Source organism: Saccostrea echinata, unplaced genomic scaffold, assembly GCF_033153115.1.
Source record: "Saccostrea echinata isolate AGI-Se365-2 ecotype Australia unplaced genomic scaffold, CSIRO_AGI_Sech_v1 ptg000016l, whole genome shotgun sequence".
Taxonomy (NCBI): domain Eukaryota; kingdom Metazoa; phylum Mollusca; class Bivalvia; order Ostreida; family Ostreidae; genus Saccostrea; species Saccostrea echinata.
Window position 1 is genome coordinate 22,672,485 of NW_026889765.1, and position 22,540 is coordinate 22,695,024.

General features: G+C 32.8%; 1 protein-coding gene across 1 annotated transcript; it reads left to right on the forward strand.

Moving 5' to 3' along the window:
• Window positions 1-1,712: 1,712 nt before the first annotated feature.
• Window positions 1,713-12,862, forward strand: LOC133189017 (uncharacterized). The gene is made up of 6 exons (XM_061324461.1): window positions 1,713-1,822; window positions 1,919-1,977; window positions 2,078-2,135; window positions 7,046-7,303; window positions 8,839-8,881; window positions 12,644-12,862. Exons 1-6 carry the CDS (start codon window positions 1,718-1,720, stop codon window positions 12,772-12,774), a joined length of 654 nt encoding a protein of 217 aa, XP_061180445.1. The 5' UTR covers window positions 1,713-1,717; the 3' UTR covers window positions 12,775-12,862.
• The last annotated feature ends 9,678 nt before the right edge of the window (window positions 12,863-22,540 follow it).

Genomic DNA, 22,540 nt, shown 5'->3' on the forward strand with positions numbered 1-22,540 from the left:
TTGTTAATCTGAATCTTATGTGTAATTAATTCAATATTTCTCAGCGTCTTGCGAATGATTTTTGATATGTACAAGGTACAGTCTTAAAGAGGAATTCTTCTCATATTTATTGTATTTAAGAATAAATAAAATCTTCACACAAACAAGAAATCAATATCACTAAGTGATGGTATTATTTCAGTTAATATTGACCATCTTATTTAAGTAACAAGGGCAGGTCAAGGTCACCTTGTTTTCCTTGACCTATGGGTAAAAAGTTTATGTTGCCTGTTATGCCAATATCTATTAATATGTAGTATTTATTAATCCAAGTTCCTATGGGAAGCGATCATCATGTAGGGGAGGATACTTTTTCTGTCCCTAATTTTGTAGTTTCTATTCCAAGTTCCGTTGGAATGTTAGTATAAAGACTAACAAATTTCAAACGTAACTGATTTAGTATTATCATTTACAATGTCTGGTAAATAATTCAGAAAGTCAAGATCATCTCTGGTGAAAATTGGTACCTTTTCACAAAACGGCTTTAGCAATATATCTAATAAATGGCTCAGATTTTTGGGTAGACGAGTAAGGACCTCCAACAACAGATCAGAAAGATAGATCCACTGGAATAATCCAGGTAATATATTCTGAATTTTGAGATTCTATTGCGTTCTTAAGATCTTTCAATTTATAAACTTTTAGGTAAGCCGTAAAACTCCGTCATCCTACAAATACATGACAAATTAAGATTTTTTTTACGTCGCTTACAAATTTACCGTTGTAATATCTTAGCTATAAATTTAAAGATCGATTTCAACTAAAAGACTTAACATACACATTTTTTTTTTTCAGTATTTACCGATATATATGCAGTTAAAGTTTCGATATGACCATAATATAATGTCGGTGCAAATCTTAATGTCGCTTCATTTATTTAGGAATTTCAAGATGAAATTTTCAGCCGTAAAATCGTTCCGAATAGATTGCAATAATTGTTTTAAAAAAAGTTTTTTTTATCCTATATAAAAAGAAATCAAACCACTTCTCGCAAAGAAATGCATGGATCTCCTTTCATGCGAAATCATAGCATGTCGCTTAAAATCGATTAACTTCTGTAACGACTTTGTTTTAAATTTCACGCACAGAATGCAGATTTCAAAAAGAACTGTGTCCGCGGAACCTAATATCATCGATTCTAGTTGCGAGTCAGCAGACTGAGTATTACCCGCATTAACGGTCGCAAAAAACGAATGAGAAGATGAATATTCCCATGCTAATGAATTTTATACATATTATTTGATGTCTACACCTTATTTCTTTAAGATTAAATGCGCAAGGAAAGGTTATGCATCTTTCTACAGTGACTTCACAAACAAAACCTTTCACTCTCATTTATTCTCTTTTAATTGCCTCAAACATTAGAGCAAATGAAAATGCAGATTACAAAATAGTTGCATTTGAATTAAGAATTAATGCAAATCTTATGTAACGTACCGCTTTTGATATATCTTTTGAATCACCTCTTAATTTAATTTAACATATGTTCAAGCTGATACATGTACACACAGATGGCTTTTATTTCATTCTCATCTGACAAGTTCAAAATAATTATGTTCTTGTTATTTTTGGAGAGAAAAAAAAATATATGATTTCATATCTTGCTCATAGTGCATGAAGAGTGATGCGTCATGTAATTTATTGTATATAAGGTGAAAGTTATAAAACTAAGGAATTAATGAAAAAGATATCCATACTCTTGTATAAAATAACATTTGAAAAGGACAAAAATATGAAAAACTTGGAATTGTTTTTCATTTTGACACTTTTTTGTACTATTTGCGTAAGTATTGACATTTTATTTTATCGTTTTAATAATTTATTTTTGCTCAATGAAATAATTTGTTAAAATTTGTACTGATGTTGCATGTGCTTGTAGGCGGGGTCCAGGGGATTAAGATCTACTTCAAAAGTGGAGAAAGTTAACCAAAAAGCAAGGTACAAATCTACATCTCTCTCTTCTTACAATCACTCAATAAATTGTTGCATTAAATTAAATAAATGCAAAAAAGACTTTTCCTACATGATTCTCTTTTAGACGATGCTCAAGCAAAGCGAGAACCCATCATCTCGATGACAATTCAAATGAAAAGCAGGTATCTCTCTCTCTCTCTCTCTCTCTCTCTCTCTCTCTGATTACAATATTTTATTATTTGTGCTATGATTATGATGATGATGATTTTTTTTATTATTATTTTAATACTACTAATCATAAACGAACTGACATTTCAAGTTTAAATTTACAAAGATAATTACTGTAAAATTTAAACAATTACTGACATTTTACTGCCGGTACTTATATACTTAAAAAAAAGTGCTGACAATCTTAGCCGGTGCTGTTAAACTAAGACAATGACTGACCCGTTTTACTCTCCAAGCTGAAAAAGTGAAACAAGCACGTGCTTGAAAAGTACTTTCCTATTGCTTTCTCTCTCTCTCTCTCTCTCTCTCTCTCTCTCTCTCTCTCTCTCTCTGATTAACCTAAACAATTAGCAACCCATTTACTGTCCTTGCCGAAAAAAATACTTTTAAAAAAGACGAGAGCTCACATTAACTTAAAAGTACTGTTCCTTCTTGCTCTCGGGGAGACTGCAGTGTTATGAAATTGTGTTCGTTAAAGTTTCAATTTAGAAAAAAAAATATTTTTTTTCTTGAAATAAGTTACATTCCCAGTCAGTTGATTAAGCAACGAACTATTACTTTTTAAGAATGTAGTCTCATAACTGCAACGTTGTGTGCAAGCAAAATGAATAACGCTGGCTACTTTGTTTGCGCTCCCCATTGCAGTTAAGAGAATACATCTTTTTTTTTAAAAAAATAATAGTTTAATGCTTATCTTATCTAAGCAAAGTGAATGTAGATAGCTCAAGATATAGTGTAATCCCGTCTAACAATTGGATTTTTAGGTCACTTGAATCACTTTGGTATTTGTTTTTGTCTGTCGTCGTTCGTTTGAACCTTTTCAGTTTCTTTTCGAGAACTGCTGACCAGTTATGATATATATAGCATCTATGGATGAAGGGAAACAGAATTTATTAATTTCATAGTCCCTGCCTCCCCCTTTTTTGGGGGGTTGTGGTTAAAAGCCATAAAATTTTTGCAATGTTTAAACATCTTCTTCTTAACTCGTGGACATCAAGGAGTTAATCTTTTGGTATGATTGTAAGAAGCACAAAGCCCTCTAACTAAAATGTAAAATTTATTGCTACTGGATCAGGTGTTCCGGAGTTAGCTTCGAGCTCTATTAATCATAAAGTGAAAATTCATTATTTCTTTGAAAATCTTCTCTCTCCTCGGCACAGGTACAAAAGAAAACAAAAACAAACTCCATGGAAATGATGATTAAGAGGCTAGGAAAAAAGCAAAAATCAGTTCAGTATTGAGAAGCTTAAATGCATATAAGGGGTTCCGACCTAACCCTAAAATGGAAGGTGGCTCTTTTGAATAAAATGAAATCTACACTTACTAAGGATGCTTACATATTTCTCTGACTGTGTTTTTTTCCTACAAGTTTGAACTTTTATTGTGGCCCACCCTACCCCCGGGGGTCATGAATTGAACACGCAGCACAGTTAAGGCTGCAATAAGGAGGCGGGGCCTAATTTATACGAGAAATGCTTACTATGACATCACTCAAAAAAATAAGTTCTTCAAATTACGACTAAATGAAATGATTTGCTATTTTAAACTGTTGGATAGCTTTAAACGACATGAATACTAACTATTGCATGCATTATTGTAGTTGGTTAAATCCCACACAGCAATATATAAACAATTCACTGATCACAATGCACTTGTCATTGTGACGTCATATCGTAAAATTTGACGCAGTTTGTATGCAGTGAGAGGGGGATCAAGTTATATTTTATACAATGAAAATTGTATTTTGTAATTAAATAAAATATCATTTGCAGATATATTACAGGCCATTAACTTGGATGCGATGTCTATTTTATGATTTTATTCATATACTTCCAATACATTCACTAGACAAGCGATACTGGCGTATATTTGTATGCAGATTAATTGAAGGGTAATAGAAGGGTCGTAATAAATCGATGTATTGCAAGGGCATACCATCAATGAATTATGACAAGCTTTTACACATAAACTCAAGAAGTATGAAGATATTTTAAAAGTGCTGCGAACCTGTTAAATTCTTGGAAATGAATTAATTATATTTATATTTAATGTACTTGACCAGCGAGATATTCAACATACGGTCTAACAAATGTAATTTTAACAATTAGATAGTAGAATCTATATAGGTTCGCAGCACTTTTCACAAACTACAAAGAGTGTTGAAAATAATTATAAATTAAACTTAGATTTTTAACTTGGTTATGCCCTTACAATATTGGAATTTATAGATGACCTCAATATTTCAGGTATATTTGCTAAAATCACGTGACTGCAACATCACGTGACAAGTCTAAATAAAAAATCTAATCGTCCTCAACATGTAGTTTTCAACCATATTGCATTTGTGCGATAATAGTAAAGTCCTAAAAAGAAACGCCCATCCTTGTAAAGAATGCATTTTCTATCTAAAAAATACGCCGATATTTCCATTTGGCACCTTAACTGTACTGCGCAATTTTGAATCTACACCACCTGAAGGTGTTTCCTTATAAATATGACTAATCATAGCTTTGCTGTTCTTGAGAAGATCTTCCCCCGGGGGTCATGATTTGAATAAGCAATCATGACCCCCAGCTGCACGGGGTCATGATTTGAACAAACTTGAATCTACACTACCTGAGAATGCTTCCATATAAATATGATCAATCATGGCATTGCTGTTCTTGAGAAGAAAATTTTTGAAGATTTTTCCTATATACTCCTATGTAAAACTTTGATCGTTCATTGTGGCCACTCCCTACCCCCGGGGGTCAGGATTTGAACAAACTTGAATCTACATCACCTGAGAATGCTTCCATATAAATATGACCCATCATAGCTTTACTGTTCTTGAGAAGATTTGTAAAGATTTTTCCTTTATATTCCTATTTAAAACTTTGATCGTCCATTGTGACCCAACCCTACCCCCAGGGGTCATGGTTTGAACAAATTTGAATTTACACTACCTGGCAATGATTCCACATGAGTTTCATCTTTCTTGATCCATTGGTTCTTGAAAAGATTTTTTAAAAAAATGCCATTAATTCTCCCCTATTTTGTAATTATCTCCCCTTGGAAGAGAGCGTGGCCGTTCATTTGAACAAACTTGAATCCCCTTCACCCAAGAATACCCTGTGCCAAGTTTGGTTTAAATTGGCCAAGTGGTTCTGGAGAAGAAGATGAAATTGTAAAAAGTTAACGACGACGCCGGCAACGACAAGGACGACAGACATAGGACAAATTTTGATGAGAATAGCTCACTTGAGCCTTCGGCTCTGGTGAGCTAAAAACTCGCTGCCATAACCTTGAAGCGCATAATTTTTTAGATATCCTCTCCTCTTCCCTGTATATTGAACAGTTAAATGAAGTGCACAGGAATAATGAGAAAGATTGCATCTTCCAATATTATGAAATTTGTGGCAAAAGCCAGGGTTCCTGGTGCGTGTCTTTGTGTGTGTGTGAGGGGGGATAGGGGCTCTATTGGTTTATGTAGTAAAAATGCATTAATTATTTGAAGATCCTCTTCTCTGTTTCTGAGAATTAAACAAACAAATTACGTTCATAATTTGAACAAGGATGCCTCTTTGAAAATTGTGAATTTCATTGCACTGGGTCAGGAGATCCAGTGTTAGGGTTGGGTTCTTTTGATTTTATAGTGAAAATGTATTATTGTTTTGTTTTCTCTGTTCCTTGGTATTAAGAAAACAAACTACATGTAAGTGCAAAGTTAAAATGAGCACGAGTGCCCCTTCTATAACTGTGATTTATGGCCCCTGGGTCAGGGGTTCTGGTGTTGAGGTGGGGCTCTACTGTTTATATAGTGAAAATGCATTATTTCTTCAAAACTGTTCTATACCCCTGAATATTAGGCAAAAAATAATGCATACTTATGACGAGCAAGGGTGCATCTTTAATTATTAAATTTGTAGATTCAGGGACAGATGCTTCAGTGTGTTTGCCTGGGGGAGGGGGGGACTTATTGATTATATAGTGAAAAGATTTTTTCTTTGAAATTCTCTAGCTATGCTACTGGGTATATAGCACTCAAACTAAGTACAAAGTTATAAATGGCAAGCTCCTGGATCAGGGATTCTGGTATTAGGGAAGAACTGTGATGAATGTAAAGAGACACTGCATTATTTTTGTAAAAATTATCTCCTTTGCTCTCATCATTGGTATCTAGGGGGCAAACAGAGTACAAGGATATAATAAGCAAGGATATTGTTATCACATTTGCTACATTCTGGACACCGTCACAGTAGCTCAGTCGGTAGAATTCAAATAATTTAATAGGTAAACATGTAAAAGAAAATACTTTAAAAAGCATTGAATAAAACAAGGTATTTCAAACACAAATGAATAATTTATCAAAGATGATGATTATTTAAAATTGAATGCATCGAACAAATTTGACCAGACGCCTGTTTTAAAAATTATTTTTTGTACATTATTAAACAAAAAGAATGTGCAATAAAGGGAAGATCAAATAAAATATCTCTATAGAATCGAGAGGAATAGATTATTGTAATTGTAGAGTTTACTTCGGTTTATTTCAGTGTTGTGATTTTTTTTTATATATAAGACTACGTGTGTGGATTTATACTAAATATTTCTGGTATATATATATATATATATATATATATATATATATATATATATATATATATATATATATATATATATATATATATATATATATATATATATATATATATATATATATATCAATGTAGATTTAAGTTTCTCGACCTCTGGAGGGTAGGTTAGGGCCACAGTAGAATATGAAAGAACATATCTATTTTTTTCAATCTTCCTGAAAAAAGCTTCCAAAAGCAAGCATCTCCAGGTAGTTTAGTTATAAATTTTGTTCCATATGTTTTTTAAGTCAGACTCGAGGGAGTCCAAAGAATCCCAAGGATCTGACGAAAATAGTTTAAAAGCAGACAAAGCGTTGACGATCAGTAAAGCTCAAAAGAGTGTGAATGTTGTTGATACAGACACAATGACAATACCAGAAGAAGAGGAATTGCCACATATAACTGACATGAAGCCAATTTCACCGGAAACAGAATGCCCAGATAAGGCTGATGATATATGTTGGGATATGGAGGAACATTGCAACGGTCCCATCTTTAATATTGTGGTAAGGGCAACACGGTTTATGCATTTACCGCGCACCCCCGATTGCGATTAGTACAGGTATCTCAGGACGAAGGTGCGTGCCCCGCGGGTAGAAAATACAGGTAATCCTCGCAGCGCGTTGCAACCTATCAATTGTAGGTAGGAATATGTCTTGGTCTAAAAGTGAATTTTTCTTCCTTGGAAATTATAAAACAAAACAAAATTAAACGAAACAAAGTATGCAGAATGAAAGAAAGATGATAAATGCTACAATAATAAAATTAAAAAAAATATAGATGCTGAAATAATAGTAATTTTTGTACAAACGCAAAATATACATTTTAAATGAAATATACTCTTATATAATAATAATAAATGTAACTTCGTCCTGGCAATTTTGAAATGAGCTATTTAAGAGTGAACTTTTCTTAACGTGCATAGAGTCAAATTCAAGCTAAGTGTTTACTCTACGATCTTCGATACAAATCACTGTAGGTGATATTTTATTCGAATATGCAAGTTAATATACCCGATAAACCTTTTAGGATATTCTATAACGACAAATATTTTTCGTTGTGTGGTTTGTAAATTTATGGAGTTGAATTTAAAAATGTATCTATCGTAGCTTCAATTTAATAAACGGGGGGGGGGGGAGGGGTCATGAATTAAGTTTCCTGACATAATTTAAATATAAGAATTCGGGTGTATTACTGTTATTTTCATTCCCAGAGTCACCTGTGAAAAGCCACTCTTCGGGCGGTGATTACATGTATTTCCTTAGGCAAGTTCTGCAGTTGGAATGGTTTCAAATATTTTGTGTGCGTTATTTGATGGTCATCTAGTCCGTAAGATGAAGACCCCTAAACGTGCTACGTATGTTGCACAAAGGGTAAACGCTCATTACACAGATTGCACGAAATGCTGCACAGTTTATAACTTTTGCACATAATGCTTTGCATGAAAGGTTGCACAGTTTGCACGAAAGGGTGCACGAAACGCTTCGTTCAGTACTCAAGCGAGGCCTTGGCCTCGATCTGCATTTTCTGTTCGGAATCCCTCGGACATTATTTAAATTATTACGAATTCATAATAGATTAATTAAGAAACGCAATCTGCGTTAAATTAAAACTCTTACACAAGTACTCAAACCGATAGAAATATTAAATATTCAGTTTTATATAATAGATAATTTACATTTTGTTTGCAATCCCTTTGTTTTAAGGTGAAATGCCTATCATTGTATATGTACAAACTTTTCGAATTCATGACCATATGTATATATATATATATATATATATATATATATATATATATATATATATATATATATATATATATATATATATATATATATATATATATATATATATATATATCGGTGTATACGGTCTGCAAGTAGGAATGCGTTGAAGTATCGAGGTATCGCGGTCAAGAATTACAAACCGTAAGTGGAGCTCGGTCTACTGCATAATGCCGCATTCAAATCAAGTCATATCTATTTTTATTTAGTTTTCTTTTTAATACTCTTGATGGTACTGCCCGGTTTGTGTTTTTTAGTTGAGGTGGGGAACCTATTGTGAAAGTGATGAAGATTGTAAAGGTAAGTTTCTTTTTAATATTTTTTGAATAGAGCACACGTATAACTGAGATATATATTCATAAAATTTTAAGGAAATGTTGCTCTTCTATCATAATATTGTCTCTTACTAACAAAATTATTCTGAATTTGAGAAATACTTAAGTTCTAGTTTCAAAAATAAAAATTCTACAGTAATTTTTCATGAGAACTCGAAGTTCATGTAAAGTTTCAAAGTATCATCATATTTCTACACTGGACAAATATGGTGAAATTTCTAACAAAAAAATTTATTCAATCCTCCATTTTGTTCCTGACATGTTTTTTACCACAGCTAAGCAACAATACACGACGCAGCACTGATAAGCCGTTGTATGAAAAAACAACGGAATATAGAAGCGCAGAAATAGACACCATTTTAAACTGAATTCATTTTTGTGAATGAAAAAAGTAACGTTAACGAAGTGATCGTTCTCAAAAAATCTACAAACATTACGAATCTATGAACAAGGCATAGAACACGGAGCCCTGGAAATTCCAGAGGTGTAATCAGGTGACTAGGAATAAGCATCCCCCGTTGATTCAGTCACACTCGTCATGTATTGATCAGGTAGATTCGATAGTCAAATTTAGTATAAAATAAAAACAAAACGCCTAACAATTTGCAGGAGACACGTCAGCCAAAATACGACCCGGTGATATGTTATTTTAATTTTTGAACAAGGTCATTATTACGACCATAGAATCTACTATATGCTGACTTTAAAAAATATAATATTATTGCATGAATTTAATAATTACATTGTATAATGATTTTAGCTTAGTCACTTGATTTGACCTTCATGCATATGATAAATACAAAAATGTGTACTGCATGATGTTATTCGAAAAAACTCATTTGTAGTTTTTGATATTTATTTAAAGTTTGGCGTATCTGGTCGTGGTGACATAATTTATTACAAAGTTGGGAACGGACGCCTGGTCGTTTCCCCGACAACAATCAACAACAAAAGTGGCAAACCCAAGAGGGCTTAATTGTGCACTGGGTAAAGTTCTCGAATGCACAACGCCATGTAATATGGGTAAAATGACCAATATCCCATTAACAATGTTATCAGTGTCAACTGAATGGACCAATATTCAATCAAAAAGGTTATCAAATGCAATGTCAAATGAATGCAATATGGTTCAATGGGCCAATATCTCATTAACAGTGTTAGCAATGTCAAATACAATATTGTTCAACGGGCCAATATCCCATTAACAATGTCAATTGGACATACATCTACAATTTTTTTTCACTAAAAATGCTTGATTTTTAATTCTGTAAGCAATTCTGTTACAGTATCACTTCGATATTATTTGTGCAAGCTGTAATTTTTTGTCCCAGAATTCTCACAAGGGATAGGTTAAGAATGTATATTAACTAATACACTGTTCACACAGAGAGTTTAATACGCAGTAAATTAATGCGAAGTAAAATAATGCAAATCAAAGTAATGCGAATTAAATTGCGTTCACACCACAGCTGATGCGAAGTAAACTAATGCAAATTAATTGTTTTATTTCTACAGTAGGGCTATATATTCAGCAAGGCTATTATGAAGTCATTTTCAAATCACGTCACCTTTTGCAGAGCAGATCCATTTGACACAATGTCAAAGTGTCTGTACACATTTTAGTGATTAACATAATTTTCCTTTGTTTTTCAATAAAAAAAAAAATAGCAGAAGTACCCATATCTGACCATGTGGCATGTGACTTAATTTTGATATTATGCATGCGTCAAAAAAAAAATTAATTCGAATTAGCTTCGCTTAGCGTTCACACGGAGCTAATTCGAAGTAATTTAATAATACGGTTTATAATTGCCTAGCATAGCATTATAGAAAGGCCTGTTAAATGCACGGCTACCCGGAATGGGCTTCACAAAGAAATTTAATTTACATACTATGCTCTGAAGGGCTGTTATGGTAATTGTTCTTTTTTTTTTTTTGGATATGATGCTCGAAGATTTGAGATATTTCTAAAACCTTTGTAGCTGGAATTCGAATTTGCATTTTTATTGTGTCTATTTGTAAACCCAGGAACATTAAGCATATGGTCGACCCCTGAGCTTTCTCAGAGTTTAGGGGCATAACAATTCATTATACAGTCTTCGAAATGTGTTCACCAAGACTTTGTAATGACTAGTGCCTGCCCTTCCTGCAAAAATTAAAAGTCCAAATTGTGATATGTTGTACCTAACCCTCTTTTTTTCTCACCATCCAGAAATATAGAGAATGTTTAAAAAAAAATGCATAATATGGAGCAGCAAAATGGCAACAGATCGTCTATGTAGTTAGCTCCCCTCAAAAAACTCCTAGTAGTTCATAGTCCCCTGGGTATATGGGTGTAAGCCTAAATGTCTGGATTCGCCAAGAGCCCCCCCCCCCCCTCCTCCACAACTTGTATGTTGTATCCACAACTGTGTCAAAAGATGTGCAGTTAATTGTTGTGTCCCTCAGGTCCACGTATGCGTTAATAATACATGTAGATAGCGGTCGATAGGACAAGCGTGTGATCATTCGCTAACCGCCATCACTTTTGGGTACCACCCAGATTGGGGATTTATGAAGGTTAGGCGTCAATGGGTCTAAAAATGGAACCCCCCCCCCCATGTGACTCTCGTCTATATCTTTCTTTATTTTAGCTTGCAAAATGTCCCCGTACTGATTTGCAGATGCCAATTCATTTGAAAAAAGAAATAGTTCTTGGTCCTAAATATAGTAACGTAAAACCCAGTTTGAAACCAATGTCCAGAAAAAATGGCTGATTGCTCCTCTGTGTAGTTTTGAAGATACTGTGAAACTACCTGAATTATAGAAAATTGAAATGAATGATGTGAATTTTCATGTTGTGTGATGTGGTTGTGCAAGTGTTGATGGATGCATGGTATTACATTTCATGCATCTTTGAGCAAATGGGCAAATTATCCCTTAACATGAGCCTTTATTATCAAAATCAAACTTTTTTTTTTATTTTGGAAGGCTACTTATCCGTGACCACCCTTTCTGACATCGTTCAATTTTGGCATTGAGCCCGATGTTTCCATGCACGTGTCATGAATTTTAATTCAAAATTATGTTTCAAAAAATTGTCTCTTTATCAAGCTGCTTAAATATGCAAAGAAATGTTACCAATATAACAATATTTTTATAAGAATGCTTTAAGTATCCAGTTTAACATCACGAAGCAATCAATGTAAAATAATAAAAATAATATGGCAAACGGTGTCAGTTGAAAATTATACCAGTAAACATTCAATCCGATGAAAATATGCGCAATCAACGTACATATTTAACTAAAAATGGCCAAATATGCTCTATATGAGGAGACGCTGCCAATACAAAATTGAAAATCTTCTATCACATGAACCAAACTACCAATGTGTTCGTCTGCTAGATTAAAAAAGAGGAAATTACGTTTAGGACTTTGGTTTATGTAGTCACTGTAACGTATCTTATAAAGGACTTTGGTATGCGCAACCAAGTTTGTTCCGCGAGTCACATACGCAATATAAAGTAATAGCCATATACATGTATCATAATGATTTAAAATCCCATCTTCCTAGATGTTGCTTGAATATGGGTTATTATTCAAAATGATTACCACGCACTTTTCTGTTCATTCAAGAAATGTATCTTATGTAAAGTCATTATCAGCATGAGTAAAATTAACACGTACATATATGCATACACTGTACATGTGTTTGGATTTGCTAATATATATTTTTTCTTTATTTAGAGGTTGATCCATGCCAGAGTGGAAAATGCTGTGAGATTCCTTGTGAAAATGTGCAAAAGATGTGCCGGTACCCAACAAATTATCATGATCTTGCGAATTCTTTTAGTCCAGAGCGGCTTCGGGATTCATAAGAACTCAATGATCAAGTGCTTATACGGCAAATAATTGAAAATTTCTTTTATTCAGAGTTGATAATAAAAAGTTTTCTAATTGACGACATCCATGTAGTTTTTTTTTTTTCGAGATCGGGTCTTCCAACAATCTGTTGGAATTCCCATGGGTACCAATTGCGACCCGTTATTAGCAAATAAATTGCTGTGTTCACAAGAACAAGAATGTATTCAAAAACGTCTACTAGAAGAAAACACTTGCTTTGGCCTTCAACTCGACATTTAGATATATTGACGGCGTATTATCAATTAACAATTGTTACTTCCATTCATATGTCGACTCGATATATCCCAATCAGCTTGTAATAAAAGACACCACAGAGTCTGACACATATGTTTCATATTTAGACATATTACTAGAAAAGATGTAAATGGTAACTTTACAACCAAGCTTTATCACAAACGTGGTGCCTTCAACTTTTCAATCGTCACCTTCCCTTACTTTTGTAGCAATATAGCTTTATCACTTGGATGTGGGGTTTATATCTCTCAGTTGATTTGATACGCATGAGCGTGCTCTAAATGACGAACAATTTCTAAAGCGATGCGAGCTATTGACAAACAAGTTGATGAAACAAGGATATCAACAGTCTCCTTTAAAGCCATCATTTTGCATGTTTTATGAGTGAAAACATGACCTTTTCACCAAATACAATCTATCACTTGGTAAAAATGCTGATTGAAATTTTTCATACTAATAGTTAGGCCATTATTTACATAGTTACTGAATTGTCTACAGACTCTTTCCGTTTTTCCCGATCATGACAAAGAGCTCACGGCTGGTGTAACCTGTTGGAAGGGGATGCTCACTCCTCCATGGCACCTGATCTAATCTCTGATGGTTTAGATGTCAGTGTTTGCCTGTTCCTGATTTGTATTGTTTGAATGGACTATTGAGCCAGAAACTGTTGTTACCTCCATATTCCATAGACTTAATGCGAATAGTCTTACAAAGCAATACAATTAAGCTTCTTAAGGGAAATATCGGCGATTTTTTTAGATACAAAAATACATTTTTTTACAAGAGTAGACAAATAATTTTAGTGCTTTACTAATATTAGATAAATTAATACGGTTAAAAACTACATGTTGAGGACGATTAGATTTTTTATGTAGATTTGTCACGTGATGTCGCAGTTCAGTTAAGGCTACACGTGAAGATAATATGGTAATGAGGTCATAATGAGGTTTGATGTCCTGACAGTTGCTCCGCCTTGGTAGATCTATATAAGGAAATAGAGCTCAAAGAAAGCTATTTAATGATGATTGCGAGAATTTGTAATGAATATCTGTATTTTCATGTTTAAATTAATTAAAATTAGTGTTTTCTCTTATATATTCATTCGGCAAAGCAAAAAAAAAAAAAAAAAAAAAAAATGCACAATATAACACTACACACTCAGTAATGAACAAACATAATTACTTTTACGCTTAAACTCATGCTACGGGCACGTTTTAACATTTCACATATACAATTTGAACAGTCTCGTGTATATAAATAGAGTAGGCTCAATAGGTATAAATACAGTGCATTACTTTTCAATATAATTAATGTAATTGAATTCCACTTCCCCTGACGGGAGATTCAGTCACTACGAATAAACCTATCTAACCTTCCATGGACGTGATTGTGGAACAACCCTCACTGGTCAAGGAAAACGTGCGCTACCCAAGACAAACCTGACATCACCTTATACAGGTCTGGACGATTTCCAAATATGGAAGTTAAGAACGATAACTAAAAGTTGCTATAAATATACATCATATATACGTATATACTTTTCTGCCCAATCAGACAATAGCATTTTTACACACCCCTAAACGTATTTCAAAGGAACAAAAAACAAAACATGTGCTTTTGTTTTGTTTTTTTTTTCCTCCAAAAGATTTTTTGACAAAGAATCTTTAGAAGTAGGATGAAAAGTTTGAAAGAATAAGGTATTCCCAACATATTTACCGTGAACAAACCCGACATTTTCATCTCGGAAAAGAAAAAAAAAATAATGCATGTAGCTATGCGATCGTTTACGGAGGAATAGATCACACCGACAAGGTAGTATCAAGTACAATTATAACATTTAGCAGAACATAGTTTTATGATGGTAAATATAATTTTGCGATAACTCGTAGTTTTTAAGTGTATAGCTCTACTTCACGCAAGTATTCATCGTAGAGACTACATGTTTCAAAATAACACAGGTTTCATGAGCGCCGAATATCATATATATATTAAATAGACATAAAGAAAGGTGAAAAACATGGAGAAAAGGTAATGTTCATGAATGCTTTTTATCACCATATCTTGCACCTTGCATATCAGAAACTGCGTGGACGATTTTGTAATAAACACTCAGGAAATAATTAAGACTCTTATATTCCAATGCGAATTTTTTTTATGTCAGGCTCTAAAACTGAAAATCTGTCGTATTTATGTCAAATTTCTTAACAAAATTTAAACTTTTTTGCTTGCTACCTCGTAGTGACATATTTTTGATCTCACTTAGAATTTATATTAAGCTTTCAAGTCGTGTTTGTTCACGGTAGAATTGTCAAATATACTATATTATTCCTAAATTTGCATAAAGTTTACATAAAGTTTGTTCTTAAAAATCTTTTGCGCAAAAAACCACGTGTTTTGTTTATTTTCTCATGGGTTTGTCTAAATGCCGTTATCTGATTGGTCAGAAGGACTAGCTCCTTGTTTATTCTGTGTATTTATAGCAATTCACGGTTATCGTTCTTGACTTCCATATCCGGAAATCGTCCAGACCTGTTCTATAGCGACTGGCCAAATATTTAAACTCAACTGAGCGTCACAATGGGGCTCCTTACAAGATAAAACACTATAATGCAAACAAGGATCACCACAGGATAATACTAATAAAATTGAAATAAATGTACACGTAACAAAATCGATTGTGACAATTAGTAGTTGTAAGCACTTATCTATTGTTTTTTCCCGTCTGGGAGCTATTTGGGGAAAACAAACAAATCCTTTGCTACTCGGAGTAACACTGAATACATGCTAATCTTAATAAATTGCACATTATTTAAAATCCTTATTCTTTATTCTTAATGATTCAATTATCATTAAGAAGGGTATTCCATATTTCCATATCATTGCTATATTTATGTATCTGAAACTTTTTTAATACCTTGTAGTTTTGGGTCTATTCATTTCTGCAGTTTTAGTACATCTAAAATTAAATGAATTCTTTCTAATTATAACAAGATCCTAAAGACAGGATAATTGAAATGTTTTCAATGCCTTTTATCTCATGTTATTTAGATCTCTGGTCAATATTCAATACTATTATCCCAAGTACGGGGAGGGCTTGCGATAGAATTATGTCCTCCAAATGTATATGTTGCTTAAGATATTTTCGAAGTCGTTGTTAATAGCGAGCGCAGCGAGCGGCGCGAAGCGCCGCTCGTCACTGCGAGCTCTAACGACAACGCCTGGGCGAAGAGAAAATTCGGACTACTGCACATTCATTCCATAGAATTTTTTCCGCAGTAATTCTGACCCACAATGCATCGCTTCTTGTTCTCGCTGCTAACTTCGTTCACGCGGTGACAACAACTAAAATTTCACAAAAAATAAACTCACCTTAATTTAATGGCTATTGCATGCTGATAGTAGATTAAACGTTCTTTGTTAAAATATTTGCACTTTTTAAACTTTGTTTATGGAAATGCAGCTAACATACGACGTCATGTGACGTGTCACAGTTTAGACGTTCCAAATGTCTCGTGCGGTTTGAAGAGCCGGATCTTAAAATGAAGTGAACAATGCGCTCGCCCCAACGGTCGCACCGTCAACATATTAAGGGTCAGTGTAGATTTAAACAGATACAATAAATAAGTATAGAACTGTGTCTCAATTCTTTCAGGTTTACAATAAGTTCTCTATAATATGAATCTTCAAGAGAACGTCTGGTGGATTAGAAACTTTCAAATCCGCGCAGAAGAAAATGCACCACTAGTAAATACTCCGAATGTTGATCACGAAACCATTTTCAATTATGTTTTTAATTTATTCTTCAATATGTAAAGACCGGTCATGGTAGCCTGGTGGTAGGGCGATCGCTTCGTGTTCGGGAGACCCGTGTTCGATTCTCGTTTGCTGCGTTGCGCCAAAACTAAAACGCAAACATAGGTAGTGACTGTTTATTTGCCAAGCACACGGCACTAGAAGTGAAAGTCATGGATCTTTCGGATGAGACCCACAAAACCGAGGTCCCGTGTCACGGTAGGCGTTGGCACTTTAAAGGACCCTCACTGCTCAAGACCCTGAGTGCCGAGTAGAGTATAGATTTGAAGCCGTTCAACGGCATATTGTGTAGTCTCTGTATGAGTGAAAAACTCTCGATTGGGACGTTAAAACAACAAACAATCAATGCAATATGTAAAGAAATTAGAATGAATATGACAAGAGTAAGTATCATTTTGAAAAATAGAGTAAGATTCCAGAAATCATTCATATGTTAAGGTAAAAAAAAAAAGAACAAAATATCAAAAAAAAAAAAAAAAAAAAAAACTGGTGGTGGTAGGGGTTGGGTTTCCAAACACTGGCAGTGGTGGAGGGATTTCTCTACCCTTCCTTCTACGCTGGTTGTCCCAAAAAAAAATGCGAACATTTTCTTTTTTTCTTTCTTTCGTTTTCTTTTTCTTTTTTTTTTTTTTTTACTAATGTCATAAAGGTGAAAATTGGCATACACAATAAACAAAATACTTGAAACTCAATATCTCTAAAAAATAACATGTTTCTCAGTCAAACAAATCTTACAAAAACACTTACAACATTGGATAACTTTATTCAACATCCAGAATTTTTTTGTTAAGTTGGCATTGAAAGGAATGTGTAGGTCTGAAGATATACATTAATCACCATTTCAAAATATGATAAATTGTTCCTGCTAAAAAGAAGCTTTATAAATTTTATTTTCCACGAAAAAGTAATTAGAAAGATTTATTTCGGTCTCAGTCCAAGGAGATCAGAGACATTGAATACGTGTGCTGCGTTATTAATAAGCAAGATAAAGATATTAATAGCACTGACATGAATATTAAATGCAGGCATTTTGACCGCTCTTTTAACGATAAAAACGATTGGATTGTAAAAGCTTGAAAGACGATGACAAATGCAGAAAATTTATGATTTCAGCACCACTTAATCCCAAAACTCCTTTTTAATAGTTCAATACAAGAATCGCAAAAGACACAGATTTATGGACAACTGAGAGTGACAAATTATGTGTGGAATTCCCAAGAACCTAGTACGCAATAACTTTTCCCCCCAGAAGCTATGTAAATGTAAAAGTAGACATGTTGAATAAGTTATATATATATATATATATATATATATATATATATATATATATATATATATATATATATATATATATATATATATATATATATATATATATATATATATATATATATATAATTTATAACTTAAATAAGTTTATTCAGTTTTGCAACAATCAGCTAAGAGTAAGAGCATTTTTGTTTCTATCTGAAGGAATATGAATCATGTCAGTAAATAACCATCGTATACGTTTCGTACAAAAAAAAAGTACAAAGAAAAGAGAAAATGAAATATATATATATATATATATATATATATATATATATATATATATATATATATATATATATATATATATATATATATATATATATATATATATATATATATATATATATATATATATATATATATATATATATATATATATTCTCTGTACAAGGTCACTTCTAAATTTATTAAATGAATGTTGTAAGAAAAGAACGGTATATATGATCCGATTTTAAAAATTTAAGAAGCAACATCTACATGTGATAAAGATTTTAAATGGACATACAAATACATGTACATGTTAAGATTTTTACAAATGTTTCAAGTTTAACAATATGCCAACATTACCGGCAATATGTAACTGAAAGATTTTTTTTTTCAACTGCCTGACTGCGAAGGAAGTGGGGACGGGAGGGGTCTATTATTATTTTTTTCTGTAACCGGTTATTATCGTATACTTACATGTAAAAAGAAAGAAAGACATGATGATTGTATAATCCATTGATTGCAAATTACATTTCAAAAGAAATCTAGTTTATTGATGGCTTAAAAATAAAATAATAAGAAACACAGCGAAAGTAAGAAACTTCGATGTCATATAAAATGTATAAGTATTCGGAGATTACAGAGCTCATGCATCTCAACGACTGTTGTCTTTAAGTAAAGCAAAGTCCCACATGTAACTCATAACGTAGTAGTGTGCATCCCTAGATCCATTAACCGTGCAAGTTTGGTTCAGGTAGGTCTTAAAGGTACTTGGGAATGGCCCTGCTCTAAAAAATATTCTGGTCATTAGTCAGGAAAATCTAGGTCAGATCTAGCATCTGAAGCAATTCTGGTAGTGTTCATCCCTAGATGCATCATTAAAGCAAGTTTTGTCAAGGTAGTTCTTATAGTTGTTGGGAATAAACAACTCCAAAAAACATTATCCTACTCATTTTTCTAGAAAATGTAGGTCGAATCAAGCATCTGAAGCAATTCTGGTAGCGAGCCTCAATAAATGTATCTTTAGTGCAAGTTGGTTAGCATGGGATTTATAGTCACATTAAAGGGAAACTGCTCCAAAAACTTTAACTTGGTCACTCATCTGGATAATGTTGGTCGAATTCAGCATCCGGAAAAAGTACAATAAGTTGCATTCTTACACTATCATCCACGCAAGTTTAGTCCATATAGGGCAAAAAGTTACTTTAGAATGAACCTGCTCCAAAAACTTTAATCTAGTCACTTATCTAGAAAATATTAGTCAGATCCAGCATCCGAAAGCAAGCGTGGTGGTGTGCTTCCTTACATGAATCATCCATTCAAGTTTGGTCAATACAGAGCTTATATTCACCTGGGAATGAGATCTGCTCCAAAAAATAACCTATTCACTCCTGCGGCAGATTTAGGTCTGATTCAGCGTCTGAAACAAGCCTGGTACTGTACATCCCTAGATGTATCATCCAAGCAAGTTTAAACAAAATAGGACTTATAGTTACTTAGATATTAGATCTGCTTCATAAATTTAAACCCGCTCCAAAAACAATAACCTGCTCCAAAAACATTAACTTTGTAATTCTTTAGCTGAAATTGCAGCATCTGAAACCTTGCCTGGTACAATGAAAAATAATACATTGTAGAAGTATTTTCTATGCATCTGTGATTAATGTAGGGCATAGATATATTTGAAAAGAAATTTGCTCCAAAATCTTTAACCTTGGACACCGACGCCTACGCCGAGTGTATTAAATAAGCTCCCCCAAACTTCGTTCAGGTGAGTGAAAAATTTGGTGGCGGACATAAATTAGAAGTAGCTCATACATGTAGGCTCCCCTTCAATTCAACAAATCATACACTAATACACGGAGGGTCTTGATTAAAATATGTTTGCTTTCAATGTCTCAACTGACCCCAATTTGATGATTAAATTTTATCATATGATTATTTAAACATGTACAATTAAGAACAACCTTCAAAAAAAGGGTATAGTTAAGGTATGTCACTCGTTAGCTTTTTAGAAAATTTCAGTCAGAACCTTTAACTTCAAAACTATTTAATACAATTCAATTTTTATAACATATTTAAATTAAGCGATGCAAATTATTCAAAATTCAACTAAAATACCGCTCACAAATTCATAAAGAAACAAGATTTATGAGGGACTATTTCTTGAGGTGGAAGGATATTTAGAAGAAACTTCTTTAAATCTACACATTTGTCAAATTTAATATCTTGGAACTTTAGCCCAGCATATTTTTACTTATTTTCCGTTATGAAATGCTAGGAATATTAAACATAGGTCCCAATTTATATTTTTAGAACGAATTTTACACATCCACGCAACAGACTTTGCCAAGAAATGAAGATATATTAAAGAAGTCAATATAAAATTTACACCGTTTTTTGCTTGAAAATCGGACATTTTGATCAATCTCTCAAAATCTACATCACTGACCCAACTTTTTCTTTCATTATTTTAAACAACACGATACTCCAAACCAATCTGCACCTAAGTCATAAAAGTTTGATACAAGAAAATATTTTATTGCATACTTAGATTTTTTATACCTAAAATATGATACTTTTTTGTTATAATTATACATGTAATTGAAAAATTAACAGTATATTACATTTCCAAATAATATTTTATTTCATAAAAAATAGAGTTATAGAACTTTCAAATCAATATTGAATTTTTCTTTTCTTTTCTTTCTTTCTTTCTTTTTTTTTTTTTTTTTTTTTTGGACATGCGAAGGAATTTCTAATCTGTGCATTTTTGCTTGTGTCCCAAACTGAAAATGCTTTTTTTATGGTATTGCTTTATACAGTGAATCTCTTGTACTCGTATCTATGACCTTTTATTTGCAAGCTGAGTCGTTATTTTGTATAAATAGAAAGAATTCGAGTAGAACTAGGAATAAATTTAAGTATCAAGCTAGGATATTTCCATATTGATATGACATCATTAACTTGTTCATCTTAAGAAGATTTTAAAGACTTTCCTCTTTGCATCCCCTTGTCGAACATTGAATCGTACTCCTGGGGGTCAAGTAAATAAATATTAAACAATATTTGAATAGCCAAATTTCTAATTCAGTTTAAAGAAAGAAAACACTTATAACTTCATTACATTTTAACGGATTTCTTTTTAGCAGTTATTTAATCAAAACGGATTTTTTGAATGCGGATGCTTATTTCTAATTTTCTTTGTTTCCAGTTATAATTACAACTTATGTTTTCAAACCGCCATCTGTTTTATTGAAAAATGAATGTGTTAAACATTTATTGAATTTTTTCAGTTGATTGTCACATTATCTGGTTAGCAATTAATAGCTGTATTTTCTTTCTTTGTGAGAGAAAAAGAGAAAGAGAGACAGAAAGAGGGAGAGAGAGGGAGTGTGTGTATGTATGTGTATGTTTTTTGATATTCTCTCATTTTTTTTTAAATAAAATACATTTGTTTATTCTACGGTTTATTGTTTTCTCTACTACCTGCACAAAATTCAAAAGAGCTTCATTAAAATAGCAAACAGTGATCTATGTCATAAGACCTACAAACAGTACAATTTTTTAACAGGTCAAAAAAATACAGACCTGGAAATTCCAGAAGACTTTGAGTTGCATGTAATGCAGACGAATCAATAAATTAAATGAAACTAATATAAATTAAATGAAACTATTATAAATCGCAATTTGATAAAATGTGTGGTACACATTAAAAAAAAAAAACGGAGATAAATTACTTTCAGAATTCTCTGTTCCCAAATAGCTTAATCAAGAGAACCTTCTGCCCTGCAAAAATCACAAAAAGAATCATACGACCCTAAGGCCCACTGTTCTGTACAGTTGATTAAAAAGAACACTACATGTTATTCAAGATTCGGTATGATCTTAAGAAACTTTGATTTGAAATTGTCATTTATACGAAATTGGATTGCTGTTATATCAGGCATCATGAATTTTATCAAATCTGTAATTGAATATTTATCATGTTTGATTTAAATGATATTAAGTTATTAAATATTTCGCTCAGAATTCAAAAAGCCGCTCATAGAGCAGTCACATTTACCTTTTTTTTCTAGGGAGGGTGGGAGTGCATGTTGCAGCATTTTAAAATCAACTCTAGCAGAGAGGGGAAAAAAATATCACACTTCTATATTT

Coding starts and splice junctions, on each gene's coding strand:
- LOC133189017 (XM_061324461.1), top strand. CDS start 1,718: ATGAAAAAGATATCCATACTCTTGTATAAAATAACATTTGAAAAGGAC. Junction 2,136..7,045: donor ACAATTCAAATGAAAAGCAG/GTATCTCTCTCT, acceptor ATGTTTTTTAAG/TCAGACTCGAGGGAGTCCAA. Junction 7,304..8,838: donor GTCCCATCTTTAATATTGTG/GTAAGGGCAACA, acceptor TGTGTTTTTTAG/TTGAGGTGGGGAACCTATTG.